Here is a 17,188-nt window from a genome sequence, read left to right as displayed (position 1 = left end):
GGTTTGTTTTGATTTGAACATATCATGACATTTGTTCTTGGGGGGAAAGCACAAATTCTTTCTGGGAAGAAATATTTATAGTGGATGTGGTGGGCTTAAGTTTTGCTATCAGGAAAAAAAAGGGCTAGGCCAGTTCACACATTCCACTAGAAGTCATCAATTTAGGACTGTGTGAGAGCCTTGGGACATGCGGTGGTCCCAGGATTGGTGGTCATGTCTGCAACAGGATGGACGTGGCAGACTTTTGAACAAAATCACATTAACATGCTAGCAAGGACTAGATCCAGTTTAGCTGTGTTTCACTCATCATTTTCTACAAAATAGGAGAGATTCAGTTGACTGCTACATTTGGCAAAATAGAGGAATGAAACCTGTGCTTGTGCATTTACGAGGCTTGTAGGAAGACTTGCTTTTAGAAAACCCAAATGAGATCCCAAAACTAAGGTATTAGGACAAATAGATTGGGAAGCAAAATGGAACAGTTTCTTTTTGATGAGTATTAAAATTGAAGGCATCTTGTGATTGAAACTAATGTCCCTGTTACTATGAAATGATGCCGTGGGTTCTGTGTTTATGTGGATTTGTTTGTGTCCAAGTTTGGTGTGGAACATGAGAATTAAAGGTGGAGTAACTGAGTCCAGCACTCAAGGGGTCTTACCTTGGCTGTTGGCCGTGACTTGGGACTCTGTACTGTGATGCCGTAAACACACACAGTCTGATGCATAACAGTTCATGCTGGGGGCTTGAGAGAGAAACTCCTAATTGCCAGGAAGTAGGGGTAGTCAAGAGGTTTTACTGCGATCAAGCCATCTTCTGTGTTACAGAACTTAAAGGATGGTGCCTCCTCTGGGAAGACTGCTAATTTCAGACCTACTTCACTGTAATGGATCGTCATTTGCCTTTCTCAGACTTGAGTCCCTGGGAGCATTGCGAGCATTGCCCTGTGTTGTGCTGGGGATACACCAAGCAGCATTAGTTTTATTTAAAAGTTTGAGGCAGAAAAGTTAGATAATTTAAGTAATAATTGGATATTGTTTTCATTAATGCTGACATAAATACTAAAATAATCTTAAAAATTAATGTGTATTTTAGTGATAGAGTGATAAACAGACCTTTGTAAAATGTCTAGCTTGTGGTGACTGCTTTGGGGATAGCCTGAAGCGCCCAAAACATACTTGTTCGTGCTCCTGTGTCCTCAGGGATACTTCTTTGGGAAAGTCGGGACGTTTATGTTAGATTAGATCAGGGATGGCAGAACACAGCTGGTGGTCCAAATCTGGCCTGCTGCCCGTTTTTGTATGGCCTGTGAGAAAAAAAAAAGGATGCTGCTTTGTGACGTGAAAATTATATGAAATTCAAATTTCATTGTCTATAAGTGCAGTTTTGTTAGAACACAGCCACCTCATTCCTTTAGCTTGTGCATGCTACAACTGCAGAGTTGAGTATTTCAGACAGGAACGTATGGCCCACAAAACTGAACTATTTACACTCTGGTCCTTTACAGGAGAAGCTTTTGGCCCCGGACCTAGATAAATCCTGGTTGGTGGTTATAAATGCCATGTTAAATGTGCATACTGCAAAATATAGGGTTGTATAATTAAAAACTTTGACCTCAGTTACTGTTCGTCATAGTCAATTTTAAAGGGCACTTTCATTTTGAGCAAATCCAGTTTCTATGAGATTTGTCGGTGGGCTTTGGCATCAAAAGGCCTTAGACGTAATCTCGTGAACTCCATGTCCCCTAGTGGATTGCCGTAGGGTTTACTTTCAACATTTCAAAATACCGAATCTGCCAAAGATTTCTTTGCCCGTATTATCCTAGGGGTTAGGGGCTGAATGTCGCCTAGACCTGGACGGATGCTGACAGGTCCTGTCATGGCCTGGGCAAGCCTAGCCACGTCAGCGCTCATTTCTGTTCCCCTTCCCGCAGCCCAGCGAACAGAGAAGAGACTGGGTTCCGAGAAACCTGCTCACCTCCCGTCTCCCGGTAAAGCCACAAGCCTGTCATTCCCGTGGCTCGTCCTTCCGGGAGTGCTTCGCCCCCTACGTTGCACAGGTAGCCTAAACCAGGGCGGGGAAAGGTGGGGTCAGCCTCTGCAGCCAATCGGGACTCTGCCCCGTGCCCAGCCAATCGGGCCGGGCCAGCTGGGGCTCAGCCAATCCAGCCTGACAAGGAAGACGTGCGCCTGAGTCAGTGCCTGCGCCTCTCGCTTCCAGCTCTGGGCGGCGCTGCGTGCTGTCGGCGGGTCTTGGCCGGGGTCCTCCCTCGCCCCCTAGTTCTCCGCGAAGCCGGTGTGCACTATCCTGGAGGCCATGGGGCGACAGTGGGGGCCCGCCATGAGGGCGGCCGAGCAGGCGGGCTGCGTGGTGAGCGCCTTCCGGGCCGGGCAGCCGGAGGCGGGCTCGTGGAGCTGCAGCGGGGTGATCCTGAGCCGCAGGCCGGGCCTAGTGCTGTGCCACGGGGGCATTTTCACCCCGTTCCTGCGGGCCGGCAGTGGGGCGCTGACAGCGGCGGGCGCCGCCTTCCTGCCCGGCGACAGTTGCGGCGACGACCTGCGCCTACACGTGCAGTGGGGCCCAACGGCCGCGAGTCCCGCAGGCCGCGCGGAGCGGGGCCGCACCGGGCTGTGCACGCCCCACTGCGCCGGCCTGGAGCCCAGCCCACCGGCCCGGCCCCGCGGGCGGCCCCTGCGGCCCCCGCGCCCCGCCGAGCTGCTGCTGCTGCTGAGCTGCCCGGCCTTCCGGGCCCACTTCGCGCGCCTCTTCGGGGGCGAGGCGGCCGAGCAGTGGCACTTCGCGAATGCGGCGCCGGACGACGAGGTGTCGGAGGACGAAGAGGAGGATCAGTTGAGAGCTCTGGGCTGGTTCGCGCTGCTGCGCGTGCGGCCGGGTCATGGGGAGGAGGCGGAGGAGCGCGGGCCGGCCGTGGCCGTGGCGCCTCTCGGGGCCGTGCCCAAGGGCGCGCCGCTGATGGCCTGCGGCTCCCCGTTCGGGGCCTTCTGCCCGGACATCTTTCTCAACACGCTGAGCCGGGGCGTGCTCAGCAACTCGGCCGGCCCGCTGCTGCTCACTGACGCGCGCTGCCTGCCGGGCACAGAGGGCGGCGGCGTGTTCGCGGCGCGGCCCGCGGGGGCGCTGGTGGCGCTAGTGGCGGCCCCCCTCTGCTGGAAGGCCCGCGAGTGGGTGGGCCTCACCCTACTCTGCGCCGCTGCCCCTCTCCTCCGCGCCGCCCGAGCCGCGCTCGGCCGCCTGCACCCCGGCGCCACGGCCCTGGCTGCCCTCCTGCCGCCCGAGATGGGTGCCCCGTGGGGCCTGCCCCTCCGAGACCCGGGACCCCCGTGGGCAACCGCAGCCGTGCTGGTGGAGTGCAGCACCGTATGGGGCTCCGGAGTGGCCGTGGCGCCCCGCCTCGTGGTGACCTGCCGGCATGTGGCTCCTCGGGAGGCGACCAGGGTTCTGGTGCGCTCCACCACCCCCAAGTAAGGCCCGCAAAGTTACTCCCGCTCTACCCCCTCACCAGGTCTGAGGTCTGGATCTCAGGTCTCGGGTCATCATTCTGAGGATTATGGAGGCCTTCTAGCGTGACGCTGATGCTTTGGTGGTGTAATGTGGGTAGACACCTGGGACCCTTCTCTCATCCTTGGCACCCCGAATCCCAGTGTAAGGGATTCTGGGCCTCCTGGCGGGCAGTGAATGAGGCTTGGGCAAGATACCAAGCAGCTCTGATTTTGAGAACTGTGGGGCGTCCCTGCGTCCGCGCCTGGGCACCTTTGAGCTCCCTTCCCAGTCTGAATTCCTTCTGCACGACTTCTCTGTCTCGTAGCCCTACACCCACACACCACTGGCCCTTTGAGTGGAGACTTCCTAACCCCGCCCTCTCTCCCCTGAAACGCAGTGAGGTCCCAGGGGCCCAGGATGCTACCCTCTTGCGGTAATGAGAGGGGCCTGCCCCTCTTACTTGATTTCTCTCTTAGATCTTGACCAGAGCTGTCCATCTGCATCAAAATTACAGGTGTGGGATTCCACCTAATTAGACTGGGAGTAGGGCCGGGGCAGATAGATATATTTTGAACAAACTTTGGGTGATCCTGGCAGCCGGCTTGGGACTTCAGACAGTCATTTGTTCCCTCTCTGTCGGGAAAAGCACTCTTGCCTCCTTTACTTCCATTTGCTCTGATGGTGCAGTGACCTTGGCTCCCTGGCTTCTTGTTCCAGTACCTCTTCGTTCTGTTTTCTCTGTAGTCCCAGGTGCTTAATTTGGCCAAAGCAAAGCACCTTGGTGTTAATGCCTGATGTTCTCCTGTACCTGGCTCAACCCAGCCTCACAGCCCAGGCCTTTCCAGATCTCTCCGCTGAGTTTCTGAGGTTAGCCTAGCCTGGCTTTGCCATAGAGGTCCACACTGGCAGCCCACAGGACAGCCATGACTTTATAGGGAAGACTGATGAGAATTTCCCAGTGTGGCCCCCAATTCCTTAACCTCTCCCCCACTCCCCCACACTCTTGCTTCTAGGGAAATCACCAGGTCTGCAGGAAGCTACCCCTGCAGAGTGTGTAGCAGGAATCCCCTGTGTGATCTTGGGCAAGTCACTTAATCTGTCTAAGCTGCCTCCCCATGAGTTGACATGTAAAGTCTTGGAACAGAGCCTGGCACATAGTAAGAGCTATAGAAGTGCTAGCATCTATGTAAACCAGGGCCCAGAGGGATGAAATCATATCATACTTGCCCCACCAACTGACAGGATTGTCAGTATCAAATGAGGCAGTGAAGGAAAATACTGGGAATGTTTTCCCTGGCTCCTATGACTTACTCTGTGACCTTGGGAAAGTTACTCAACCTCTCTGGGCCTCAAATGCACTATCTAAAATGGAGATAATATCAGTGCCCAGTTCCTAGGGCTGCTGTGAGGACTGAATGGAATGATGTTCATAAAGCATTAACACCAGGCCTGGCCCACAGTGCTCGCTAGGTGGCAGGTGTCTATGATAGTGTTGAGGGCCAGGCACCTTTACATAGAAGTACTCTACAGTTGGTAAAGCCTGTTTGGGAATACCACAGAATGTTTCAGTGACGTGCCCAGAGTTGCTGCCTGGTAGGTTTCAGGCCTGACACCAGATCTTTTGACTCTCAAGTCCATGACTTACCGTCACTCATCTTGCTTCTTTCCAGCACTAAAGGGTCAGAAAGCTAGCTTGTCATTTTGCTTTCCTTGCTCCCAGGAGTGCCATGATCTGGGGACATGTGGTATTTGCCACCCAGGAGACATCTCCCTATGATATAGCCGTGGTGAGCCTGGACGAGGACCTAGATGGTATCCCCATGCCTGTGCCTGCTGAGCATTTCCATGAAGGTAAAGAGCAAAGGTGCCTTCTGGTGTGGGGTGGGCCTCGGAAAGGAAAGTCAGCGTGGGGCCCTCCAACCCTGCAGATCAGGGGCCAGTCCCCTAGGCCAGCTCCCTTCCTACCCCTCCTAGATTAATGAGTCAGGGCGGCATCAAACTGGCGAGAAATCCTCTGGTTGTAGTCCTTGGCTCCGGGCTGCTCTTGGAGGCCTCCCTGCTTGTGCCCAGCATGCCCAAGGGGCTGGGAGGCAGGAGGAATCCCCGGGGAAGGCTCAGGCACACCTCTTCCTGAGGCCCTGCAGCAGTGTAGTCTGGATGTGCTGAGCCTTGGGGGCTCCTTATAACACTGCAGACTGGCTGGAGAGGTGTCGTGCTTTTGAGGCTCCAATGGCATGATTTAACAAAAGGCTCCGTGTTGCTGCCATAGAAGTAGCAGAGGTCTCACTTTGTGGATGTGATGTCATATAATGACAAAGTACGGGCTCTCTGAGTTGGCATCTCCTGCCATTTACTAGCCCTGTGTCCTTGGACTGGCAACTTAATGTGCCCTGTCTCAGTTTCCACATCTGAAAAATGGGCCTAATGCTCCTTGCTCCTGGCTGTTGTGAGGCTTGGGTGAAATGTTGCTTGTAAAGCACTTAGCTCCATGCCCCGTGCCTTCAAAGTACTTGATAAAGGAAGGTGGCTACTTTGTAGTCCTCATCCCCATTTTTTTTCACCAGGAGACTTCTTAGTCCTAGAAGGAGATGGGTATTAATTCCCCAAACATTTATTGAGCACGTGGCTAAGTGTAAGAACCTAAAAAATGACTGCCCAGTCCAGCAGGGACCAAGGCTGGAGAACAGCCTGACGCTGAGGAGAAGTGGCTGAGTAGGGGCAGTGCTGGGAGCTCAGGGGAGGTCCTGGCCTCTTCCTGTGGGGACCTGGGGAAGGCTCTCTGGAGACAGGAGTATCTGAGCAGAAACTCCAAGGACAGACAGGGTTTGGAACTTTGGAGAGGGCAGGGATGGGCTTGGGGAATGGGAGTCCTGCCAGATGGAGGGGCTCCCCAGCTTCACCCTCCTTTCCGCCCTGGCAGGTGAGGCTGTCACTGTGGTGGGCTTCGGCGTCTTCGGCCAGACTTGTGGGCCCTCGGTGACCACAGGCATCCTGTCAGCTGTGGTGCAGGTGGATGACACACCAGTGATGCTTCAGACCACATGTGCTGTGCATGGCGGCTCCAGTGGGGGACCCCTCTTCTCCACTGGCTCAGGAGAACTCCTGGGTAACCAGCTCCTTGGCCCTCTCCCAGCTTCCCCTTGCCAGAGCCTCAGTCCCATCTAGCGAGTGCTTGGCGTCCAGCCCTGGGTGCCACTCTGTCTGGGAAGCGGTGGTCCTTATGCCCAGGAGGTAGTTAGCCATGGTTTTCAGGCTGTTTTGCTCCTGAAGGCGGGAAGGGAAGGATGCTGAGCTGGGAGGAAAGAGATCTGGGTTCTGGTCCCTTCTCTGCCACTAAGCCACTGCTCACCTTAGGTAAGTCACTTAATCTCATTTGATCTGTCACACTCAGGAGTTGGATTAGTCCAAGGGTCACAAACTCAAAAGTCTACAGAGGCTGCGCAGGTAAAGTGAATGAATGAGTGAGTGGAGACAACAGGAAGCGGAGAGTCAAGGGTGAACTGGGGTGAACACAACTCAGCACCTGTACGTTGTTGCCTCCTTGTGAAGGAATGTGGCCTCACACTGGCTGATTCTCCAGTTTTTCACAGGAAGCTGTGAACCTTTTTTTAAAAAAATAATAATAATAATATGTAGTTGTTAAATCTTTCCATTTTAAAATTTTTGTAATTCACATTTTTTAAAAAAAATCTGTTTATCTATTTTAAAAAAAGCCAACCACGAGTCCATATGGATACCTCCAACTGCAGTCCAGCACACAGGGTTCCTGTGAGCATCCCCTTCTCTAATTTCTGACTTCTCCTCCCACAGTGAGAGACCTTGCTCTTGCTGGCTACAATGGATTTACTTATTTCTTCAACCGTAGCATACAAATGAAATCAACCATGAGTTTTTAAAATATATACACAGATAAGTGGATGCAGAAATAAATATAGATGTGTGTATACATGAGTTAGTGTGTGTATGTATATATATATGATATATGATATATATCATATATGTATATCCTAGCTCTGTCTGCTGACAAGGGCTAGAAGCAGTAACACCCCAGCTGCAGCGAGCACACCAAGAGCACAGATCTTGGTTGCTAAGAGCCATTCTCTAATGAAAGGAACCTGGAACTGATTGATTCCAGGACTGGGACAGGGACAATCCAAGAGGAGCCTGGAGCACTTTGTGGTGCTGGAAAAGAAGGAAATGCTAGCAACAACAACAAAATGATGGGCATGTCAAATGTTGAGAGAACCAAGAGCCAACTTGAAGGAGCTCCCATGGAACAACTTGAGCCACAGAACAGACAATAGTATTGGTTTATAACCCCCCAAAAAGAATGAATATCTATGAGTCCACACTGATGTAAATAAATAACCAAATCAATTTAAAAATAGAGACAAGCGACAACTCTTCCTTCCAGATTTCCAATTAGTAAACGTAGAAGAAATGAGGGAAATAGAAGCTCACTATTAGGACACCACAGGAGGATGTACCGATGGATGCTAAAATCAGTGGGCAAAGTTTAAGTAGAAACAGAATATGTGCATAACCCTAAAATATTTAGTACTTTACAAAGAGGAAAATAGTAAGTCCAGAGTGGAGAAACCTGGCAGAGCACCTTAGCCAAGAGATCAAAGTTAACATCACAAGTAATGCTTGTAGACATCATACACCTCCTGATTCGATGCCCTGAGAAGGATGCATCACTTCTATGGGACTCTTCTCAATTATATATAACCTCAGTCTTATCATGAGAAAACATCAAGTAAACCCAGATTGAGAGACATTCTACAGAATAACTGACCTGTACTCTTCAAAGTGTCAAGGACATGAGAGAGAAAGAAAGACTAAGGAACTGACTCAGATTAGAGGAGACTTAGGAGACATGACAACTAAATGCCGTGTGGGATCCTGGATTGCATCCTGGGACAGAAAAAGAGCCCCAATGGAAACACTGGTGAAATCCAAAGGAGTCCTGTACTTTAGTTCATATCATTGTATAAAGGTTAATTTCTTGATTTTGGTAAGTGTTTTATGGTGACATAAGATACTAATGTAAGGGAAAGCTGGATGAAGGATATACAGGAACTTTTGGCAAGGCTTCTGTAAGTCTAAAATTGTCTCAAAAAATACGTACATACATGTGCACTAAGCAGGCCAAACAAAACTTGTCTGTGGGTCTGATTCATTTATTCTTTCACTCAACAAGTGTTTGTTGAGTGCCTCCTCTGTGCCAGGCGCTCTTCTAGGTCCTGGGGAGACTGCCTGAACAAGGCACAAAAGTCCTACCCTCAGGGAGCTGACACTAGTTGGAGAGAAAGACAACAAAGTACAGTCATGCACCGCATAACATTTCTGTTAACAACAGATGCAGATACGACTGTGTTCCCATAAGATTAGTACCATATAGCCTAGGTGTGTAATAGGCTATACTATCTAGATTTGTTCTGTGATGTTTGTGCCATGACGAAATCACCTAATGATGCCTTTCTTAGAACGTATCCCCCTCATTAAGCAGCGCACAACTGTAAGTGAAACTGTGTTAGATACTGATAATATTAAGGAGAAAGTAAAGCTGGGAAGGGGGACCAGGATGTGGGGAGCTGGTGTCCGTGAAGGGAAGCCTACAGTCTGTCTCAGTGAGGAGGCTTCAAGACCCCAACAGGTGTAGGGCCTCCAGCATGGAGATGGGCCTCCCTTCCCACCTGTCTATCTATCCCCTGGCTCATACCCTCTTTTCCTCTTTGACTCCTCAACAGGCATCGTTGCCAGCAACACCCGGGACAATAACACGGGGGCCACCTACCCCCACCTGAACTTCAGCATCCCCATCACAGTGCTCCAACCAGCCCTGCAGAAGTACAGTCAGACAGGTGACCTGGGCGGCCTCCGTGAGCTGGACCGTGCCACTGAGCCAGTGAGGGTGGTGTGGCGGCTGCAACGGCCCCTGGCAGAGGCCCTGCGGAGCAAGCTCTGAGGCTGTGTCACCCCTCTGGATAGAAGAGCAACCATTTTATGCCATGAGAAGTGCTGAGGCTGGCAGCCTCAGGATCCTGACACGGCACGCCCCAACTGGGCTGCCTCCCCATTACCACCCACCGTGTTCAGCCCTGGAGACTGGATCAAACTTCTCTTCAGCCCCGTGGGTCTCCAACCTGGCAGCTTGTTTTGGGGTGCTTTCTGGAGCCCCCACCACTCTCTGCCCCCTTGCACTAGACTCAGCTCTGTTGTTTCCCCTTGTGGGGAGCCCAGTACAACTACACATCAGCCCTGGTCCTGACAGATGCTGGCTGGAAGGCAGGTCCAGCCCTGGTTTTGCATCTGTTCCCTGTCTCCTGATAGCCACTGGCCACCTGGGGCCGCCGCTTCACTGGGGCCTTGGCTCCTTTCTGCTCTCAGTCAGACTTGGGCTGACACGGCACTGGGGCTTCCTCAGGAAACCTTGGCAGAGAGGCCCTGCTCTGAGGACCTGAGACAAAAGGAAAAGAGCATCTTCCTGTTCTGCCAGGTCTACGGGGAGGCAGCGTTCCTGAAAGTCAGGACTCCTGGGTCTGTATGTCAAGCGTTGCTGACCTACAGGGGCATTCTGACACAGTGCCTTGATTTTCCAACCCATAAAATGGGCCTCAGGGATCTTGGAGGGTGGAATGTGTGGTTGGGGTTTGGGAATAAACAGGACATACAGAAGGACCTCTATACTTCTATAGATCAGATTCTTTTTTTCTCTTTGTTTGGAGAATGGAATTGGGAATAGGAAAGTGCCAGGCACAGAAATACACCTTTACTTTTTTTTTTTTTTTAAAGATTTTATTTTTTTCCCTTTTTCTCCCCAAAGCCCCCCGGTACATAGTTGTATATATTCTTTAGTTGTGGATCCTTCTAGCTGTGGCACGTGGGATGCTGCCTCAGCATGGCCTGACGAGCGGTGCCATGTTCGTACCCAGGATCCGAACCGGTGAAACCCTGGGCCGCTGCGGTGGAGCGCACGAACTTAACCACTCGGCCATGGGGCCGGCCCCAGAAATACACCTTTTCTGTCCTGCTTTCTTGGCAGGGTTTAATCTAACAGGATATTCTTATGCCAGACTGGTCCTTGTAGCTGTTCATGACACCAATCAGCACTAGGTGGGGCTTGCATATCCTGTAAGGTGGTGGTTTTGGCCTGGCAGCCAGTGTTTATAGAGTGCCCGGCTGTGCCCAGGCCTGTGCTACCTGTGATGGTTGTTCTCCCCTTTGTGGATTAGGAATGTGTCCAGAGGGCAAAGGTAGCTTGAGAGAAATCCCATAATACATTAATGGAGGCAGGGGCTGAGGGCTGACTTTGCTGGGAGGGGAGGAGGAGGATTTATATAGCATGTGTGGGTATCAAGGAGCTCTGGCTGTTATGGGGAGACTGGTGTGTCAACCCATTAGTGCCATGAGGAGGGCAGCTCTGTCCTGCTCAGATGGAAGACTATGTTCAGGGGCCCAGGGAGGGAGGATCAGGCAAGGCTTCATCAAGGTGACTCATGAGCTGAACCCCGCAAGGAGAGTAGGTGTTTACCAAATAGACTGGGAACAGGGGGGTGTCCCAGATTGAGAGCAGTAGGAGTTGGAACAAGGAAGTGTGAAACCACGTGCATGTTCTGGCATTGCTAGGAGGAGAGAAAACTGGAAAGGAGTAGGACTGCCGGCTGGAGAACCAGTTACAACGGCCCTGCTGAGGGAGACGACGGCTAAAGCAGGACTGGTGGGCATGGAGATCAAGTGATGACAGAGGAGGTGGAACTGAATGGAAGTGGGGCAATGCAGAGAGAGAAAAAGGTCAGATGGTGCCTGAACTTCTGACTGGGATAATGATGAGTGGCTGACAAGGTTAGGGACAAGATGTTTCCCTTGAGGTGTCTGTGGGACCTCAAGTAGAGTGGTATAGCAGGCTGTTGAATAAGTGGATGAGTTAGGATAATGCAGTGAAAGATCCCCCCACCCCGTCCCACTCCCACCATCTCAGTGGCTTAAGACAATGGAAGTTTACTTCTTGCTCATATAAAGTCCAGTGTACAGTGTACCTGACCGGGAAGGCAAGGGTGGCACTCGTGCAATGATGGTTGAGGGACCCAGGCTCCTTCTGTGGCTCTGTCATTGGGTCTGGCACCTCAGAGTCCTCTGCCAGGTCTTCTGTATCTGGCTGGGGATGGGGGAAGGGAGAGAGAAGATATTCCTGCTTTTAAAAAAAAATCTTGAAACAATTTCAAACTTACAGAAAAGTTGCAAGAATCCTCCTACACCCTTCACCCAGACACCCTGTTTCACTTTTGCCAAATGCCCCACTGATGGTCTTTGTAACAAAAACATCTCATTTGGGATCATGAGTTGCACCCACTTGCCAGGGCTCTCTTCCGCCTTGACTTGGAGCAGCTCCTCAGTCTTTGAGGTCGATGCCCTTGACCTTCCCAAAGATAACAGGGCAGTCATTTCAGAGAATGTGCCTAGCTTGGGTTTTGCCACCCTTCCTCATCATTAGATTGAGGATGAGCATCTTTGGCTGGGATATCACATTAGTGATGTTGTCCTACTGGGCGCCTTATGATGTTTATTTGTCTCACTACAGATGATAACATTGATCATTTGAATAAGGTGGTGCCTGCTAGGTTTTTCCACTGTAAAGTTGTTTTTTTTCCTTTGTACTTAGTGTTTTGTATGGAAATACTTTGAGACTATGTAAATATACTGTTTCTTATCCCACTTTCTCCTACTATATTTATCATCCATTGATGTCTCTTGGCTGAATAACTTTAATGGATGCCAGATGGCAATTTTTAAATTTTCATTATTCCTCCTACATTTATTAGTTGGCATTCTATTGTAAGTAAGAGCTTTCCCTTCTCTCTGTTTAATTATATCTTTGTGGACTCATATTTTATTCAATGGATTATAATCTGTTATTATCATTATTTATTTTGGCGCTCAAATTGTCCTATATTGGCTGGTGAGAGCTTTAAACTAGCTTCTGTGTTCTTTTGGCATCTCCCCATCATTCTTCGAGTACTTCTTTCAAAACAAAATGTTCTAGGCTTACCTTGCAATTTCCCTGGAATCAGCCATTTCTCCAGGATTCCTTTTACTGGAGAATGATATTTAGAAGCCAAGATCTAGGTACTGGGTGTGCTTATTATGCTGAGGTGTTGCTGCTCCTAGGCCCTCCTGGTAGACAGACCTTACATGTATATTTGTATCTCTGTATATCATAAGCCGTGAGTTAACACGAGTAGTTCCAATTCAAATTCAATACAAGATTCATTCTAGCTTTCCGCTGGTCATATTTGTACTCCCCTCCCCTGAGTGAGAAACATGGCTCCGTCTTCCTCCATTTACTTGTTTGCTCCATCCCCTGCATGTGGCCAATCTTTTAACACCACCAGGCTGCCCCTGCCACCCTGCTCTGATGCTGTTCTTACATGGGCCGCCATTACTCTTCCACACAAGCCTGCCTAGTGGTTTTCGGCTTCATTAAGGAGAGGGAAGGAAGCCACCCTTCTTAACTGCTGCAGCCCAGAAGTGACACATATCACTCCTGCCCACATTCCTTTGGTAAGAGTTTGGCCCTACCCAGAAGCGAGGGGTAGTGGTGGGAGATGTAGTCCCGTGGCTGGGCAGATGCTCTTCAGCAGGCCCCCTGTGCCACAGTAGGGAGAATGACCTTTGCAGAGAGCTGGCTGGCTCTGCCAAGCTGGATCTTTTCCTAGTGCTGCTTTGGAACCACAGCCTCACTCCTGTGACCTAAATAAAAGCAGGTTTAGTGTTCAGACCCTCCTGGACAGGTGCCAGAAAGCTCCTTGACCTGGAGAAACTCTAGGGGCCACCAAGTGTAAGTGATGACTCAGTATCCTTCTCTGCTTTGTTCAGTCCCTCTGGCCTCCTCTGCAGAGTCTCTCCTTCCTCATAAGTACAGTTTGCATTTGGCCATCCAGACCTTTCTGGCCCTTCTCTCCCTGACCTTTTATCTAGCTCTCCTTATCACATTCCCCATTATCAGATTTCCTCAATAAATGCCCAAGAGAGCAAATATCTGATTGGGCCCATCCTCTTCTCATGCCTTGCTACACCGGGGGCTATCCCTTCAGAGAAGTGGTGGGCAGGGTGGACTCCTTTAGGCTGTGAGAGGATCTACACCATGGTCTGGGCTGCAGCGAAGCTGGGTGCTACCAGCTGAAGCTGTGCGAGAAGGTGCAGTGAAGGGCCTGGGGCCACCAGTGTGTAAGGCCTAGAGGCAGAGCAGGAGCCTGCAAGGGGCTGAAAAGAGACAAGCAGAGGCACAGGGAGGAAACCAGGGAGGCCTGGACCTAGGGCACCAGGGCAGACACCCGTTAGCCCCTCACCAAAATCTGCTTTCCCCCTTCTTCCTGGGCATACAGTAGACGGCATTTCCTGGCCACCCTCAGTGAGGTGTGTCCGTGCGTTCCAGCTCCTGGAAGGAGAATAGAAGCAAGGTGCGCCACTGCCAGGCGTGGCCCATAAGGTTACCTTCTACCTGGCCTTCTCCGTGCTCTTCCCCCTCCCCCTGGTGGGAATGGAGGCTACCCCTAAAAAGAGACCTTGGAAGCCACTTGTTAAAGATGGCCTCTGTCAGTCTGGTCCCTGGATAACTGTACGGAGGTGGCAGCCTCATTAACCAGTCCACCAGCCTGTACTAGTACCCAGGCAAGAAATGCACTTCTGTTGTATTTGAGCCATTAGATTTGGGGGTCTATTTGTCACAACAGTAGAACTTATCCTCACGAATATAGTCTTTCTGTGGCTGGGAGTTCTACACCAGACCACAGTTTCGGGGAGGGGCTCGTGAATTTAGCTGGAACTACAGATGGAAAAGGAAAACACTTCAGGGGCTCTTTAGAGTTAAAGATTGACTCTTCCTCAAGTGGGGATACACCCTTTGTGTCTCGGGCCTCTGAGGTGACCCCAGTACCTTAGAGCTCCGCCCAGCCCTGGGAGCCAGCAGTGAAGTCACCTGTTGTCTGTCAGGGAACATCCTCTGGCTCATCCTCATGGCTGAGCTCATTATGGGTGAGAGCTAGCAATGCTTTCTCCTCTTAAATTCGGTGATGTTAGACAATCTGCCTACCATTCCTCCTAATCATTAAAGTTCCGTACAGGGGCCGGCCCGGTGGCACAGTGGTTAAGTTCGCACGTTCCACTTCTTGGTGTCCTGGGGTTCATGGGTTCGGATCCTGGGTGCGGATATGGCACCACTTGGCAAAGGTCATGCTGTGGTAGGCGTCCCACGTATAAAATAGAGGAAGATGGGCATGAATGTTAGCTCAGGGCCAGTCTTCCTCAGCAAAAAGAGGAGGATTGGCAGTAGTTCGCTCAGGGCTAATCTTCCTCAAAAAAAAAAATTCTATAGAACTTCCAGTGTTTCAGCATCCAAACCACACCTTCTTACTGCCTCTGGCACCTGGAAGTTCAAAGACAAAAGTCCTTTGTTAGGCAAGGAGCCCTGATTTTCAGTTCCAAAGTGATGGGCACTGTTGAGTGGGAAGAGAGGAGGGATGTGGGGTGAACTGCCTGGGAAAGGTCACAAGAGGGTTCGCACTGAAACCCTCTCCCCTCTCTTGGACCAAAGTGTCCTCTGGTCATCAAGAAGGTGGTGAATGACAATTAGACAACTTCCCGGACTTTCGTGGTTTGAGGCAGGTCCTTGGAGATGGACCACACCAGCTCTGACAAGCCAAGCCCCAAGCCCAAAATGGGGCCACCCCACGCTTCTCTCTCCTCCCTCCCAGCGTCAGGTTTGGGCTGCGGTATTTTGAGCCCTTCCTTTATATCCTGCCAGTTGGAATCCTCCTCATCCATGTAGGCCTGGTGCCTGTGTGCAATCTTCCCTGACCCTCCGAAGCCCCAGGGCCATCTCCCTGATCTGGACAGTGCTCTCTGTTCATCTCTCTGTCTCCCACAGGGCCAGGGCATGTGTCCAGTAAGTTTCCGGGGCTTGCTTGACTCACAGTTGAGACTCTCCTTTGCCTTCTCAGTGACCTCCGGCTCCCTTAGGGATGATGCCCTGCTGACTTTAGGGTCAAGGCCCAGCTCCTCTACTTTATTTACTAGCTGCATGATTTTGCCTAAGTTCTTAGCCCATGAGCTTCAGTTTCCTCATCTGTGAAATGGAGATTAATAGACCTTACCTTGGAGGACCCATGTGAAAAGTAAATTTGAGAAGCTATCCAAAGAACTTAGTTTGTGTTCAATAAACATTAGCTATTATTTTTCTAGGAATACCAGTAGGATTGTTTCATCAGAAATGGATCTTTCGGGGCAGGCCCGGGACTGAGTGGTTAAGTTCGCGCGCTCCGCCTCTGCGGCCCAGGGTTTCACTGGTTCAGATTCCGGGTGTGGATATGGCGCCACTCATCAGGCCACGCTGAGGCGGCGTCCCACACAGCACAACCCGAGGCACTGATAGTCAGAATATACAACTGTGTGCTGGGGGGACTTTGGGGAGAAGAAGAAGAAGAAGAAGAAGAAGAAGAAGAAGATTGACAACAGATGTTAGCTCAGGCGCCAATCTTTAAAAAAAGAAAAAAAGAAATGGATCCTTCTGGTTGCCAGGGGCTGGATGGAGGGAGGAATGGGGTACGACTACTAGAGGGTATGGGGTTTCTTTTTGAAGTGATGAAAATGTCCTGGAGTTAGATAATGGTGATGGTTGCACAACTTTACCATGACAAAATTGTATACTATAAAAGACTGAATTTTATGAGATTTGAATTATATCTTATTTTTTTTTTAAAGATTGGCACCTGAGCTAACATTTCTTGCCTATCTTCTTTTTTTTCTTCTTCTTCTTCTCCCCAAAGCCATGCCCCGCCCCCAACCACCCCGCCACCGTACATAGTCGTAGATTCTAGCTGTGAGTGCCTCTGGTTGTGCTGTGTGGGATGCCACCTCAGCATGGCCTAATGAGCAGTGCCATGTCTGTGCCCAGGATCCGAACCGGCGAAACCCCGGGTGGCCGAAGCAGAGCGTGCGAACTCAACCACTCAGCCACGGGGCCGGCCCAAATTATATCTTAATTTTTAATACTCATTCATTTAAGCAAACATTCGTGAACTCCTAGGGAACCAGATGCTGGGGTCAGTGCCAGACAGTGGGGACCCAAAGTCCAGCAAAGCAAGGTCTCTGCCCCAAAGAGCTGGTCCAAAGGGGTTGGTGCCCTCCTCCATGTCAGAGTTTAATCCCCGCCCTACTTTCCTCTCAGGGTTTCAGGAGGAAAGAAAGGAGATAAAGCTATTTGGAGCTGTGCAAAGCCCAGGAGGACTGCACGGCTCGCTGCTCCTAGAGCATCAAATCCAGCCCATGGTTCTCTGATGGTTCCCTGTGAGACAGCATTAGGATGGGCAGGCCCAGGGGCTCTATGCACCCACACTCTGGCACCGTTGCTCTTCTCTGGCCCCAGGAGCCAAGAGAAGGAGGTAGAGATTCCCACACCTTTGACTATAGTCCCTTCTTCAGCCCACATTCATGGGGCAGGGTGACAGCTGGCATAGGAAGAGAGACAAGGATTCTAGAGCACTGGAAGATGTGGCCTGGGCTGTCTGGGCTAATAACGAGAGCAGAATGCTTATGAAAGGACACCAGCTTCCCTCCCAGCTTGAGATGATTCCGGGTACCAAAGTCTCCTAGATGGAGTTGATCACAATGCTCCCTATACGCGGTACTG

At 50.9% G+C, this 17,188-nt stretch overlaps 1 protein-coding gene and 2 long non-coding RNA genes across 3 annotated transcripts; 1 reads left to right on the top strand and 2 right to left on the bottom strand.

Annotated features, from left to right (window-relative positions):
* Window positions 1-810: 810 nt before the first annotated feature.
* On the bottom strand, window positions 811-2,174 carry LOC106845028 (uncharacterized). Its single transcript, XR_006518529.2, has 3 exons — window positions 1,975-2,174; window positions 1,176-1,303; window positions 811-951 (listed from the first exon to the last, which is right to left on the bottom strand). It is a non-coding gene; the product is annotated as an uncharacterized lncRNA (long non-coding RNA).
* On the top strand, window positions 2,174-10,182 carry TYSND1 (trypsin like peroxisomal matrix peptidase 1). The gene is made up of 4 exons (XM_044756402.2): window positions 2,174-3,479; window positions 5,219-5,349; window positions 6,419-6,604; window positions 9,252-10,182. Exons 1-4 carry the CDS (start codon window positions 2,314-2,316, stop codon window positions 9,467-9,469), a joined length of 1,701 nt encoding a protein of 566 aa, XP_044612337.1. The 5' UTR covers window positions 2,174-2,313; the 3' UTR covers window positions 9,470-10,182.
* Window positions 10,183-11,540: 1,358 nt separating this feature from the next.
* LOC139041036 (uncharacterized) lies at window positions 11,541-14,730 on the bottom strand. Its single transcript, XR_011495504.1, has 3 exons — window positions 14,594-14,730; window positions 13,851-13,939; window positions 11,541-11,659 (listed from the first exon to the last, which is right to left on the bottom strand). It is a non-coding gene; the product is annotated as an uncharacterized lncRNA (long non-coding RNA).
* Between the last annotated feature and the right edge of the window lie 2,458 nt (window positions 14,731-17,188).

Source organism: Equus asinus, chromosome 2 (genome assembly GCF_041296235.1).
Source record: "Equus asinus isolate D_3611 breed Donkey chromosome 2, EquAss-T2T_v2, whole genome shotgun sequence".
NCBI classification, from domain to species: Eukaryota; Metazoa; Chordata; class Mammalia; order Perissodactyla; family Equidae; genus Equus; species Equus asinus.
This window is presented reverse-complemented; position numbering and strand designations above follow the sequence as displayed.

Bases quoted from the DNA above. Each gene is read 5' to 3' on its own strand.
- TYSND1 (XM_044756402.2), top strand. From the start codon at position 2,314: ATGGGGCGACAGTGGGGGCCCGCCATGAGGGCGGCCGAGCAGGCGGGC. The intron at 3,480-5,218 runs GTAAGGCCCGCA...CCTTGCTCCCAG, and splicing joins GTGCGCTCCACCACCCCCAA to GAGTGCCATGATCTGGGGAC. The intron at 5,350-6,418 runs GTAAAGAGCAAA...CCGCCCTGGCAG, and splicing joins TGCTGAGCATTTCCATGAAG to GTGAGGCTGTCACTGTGGTG.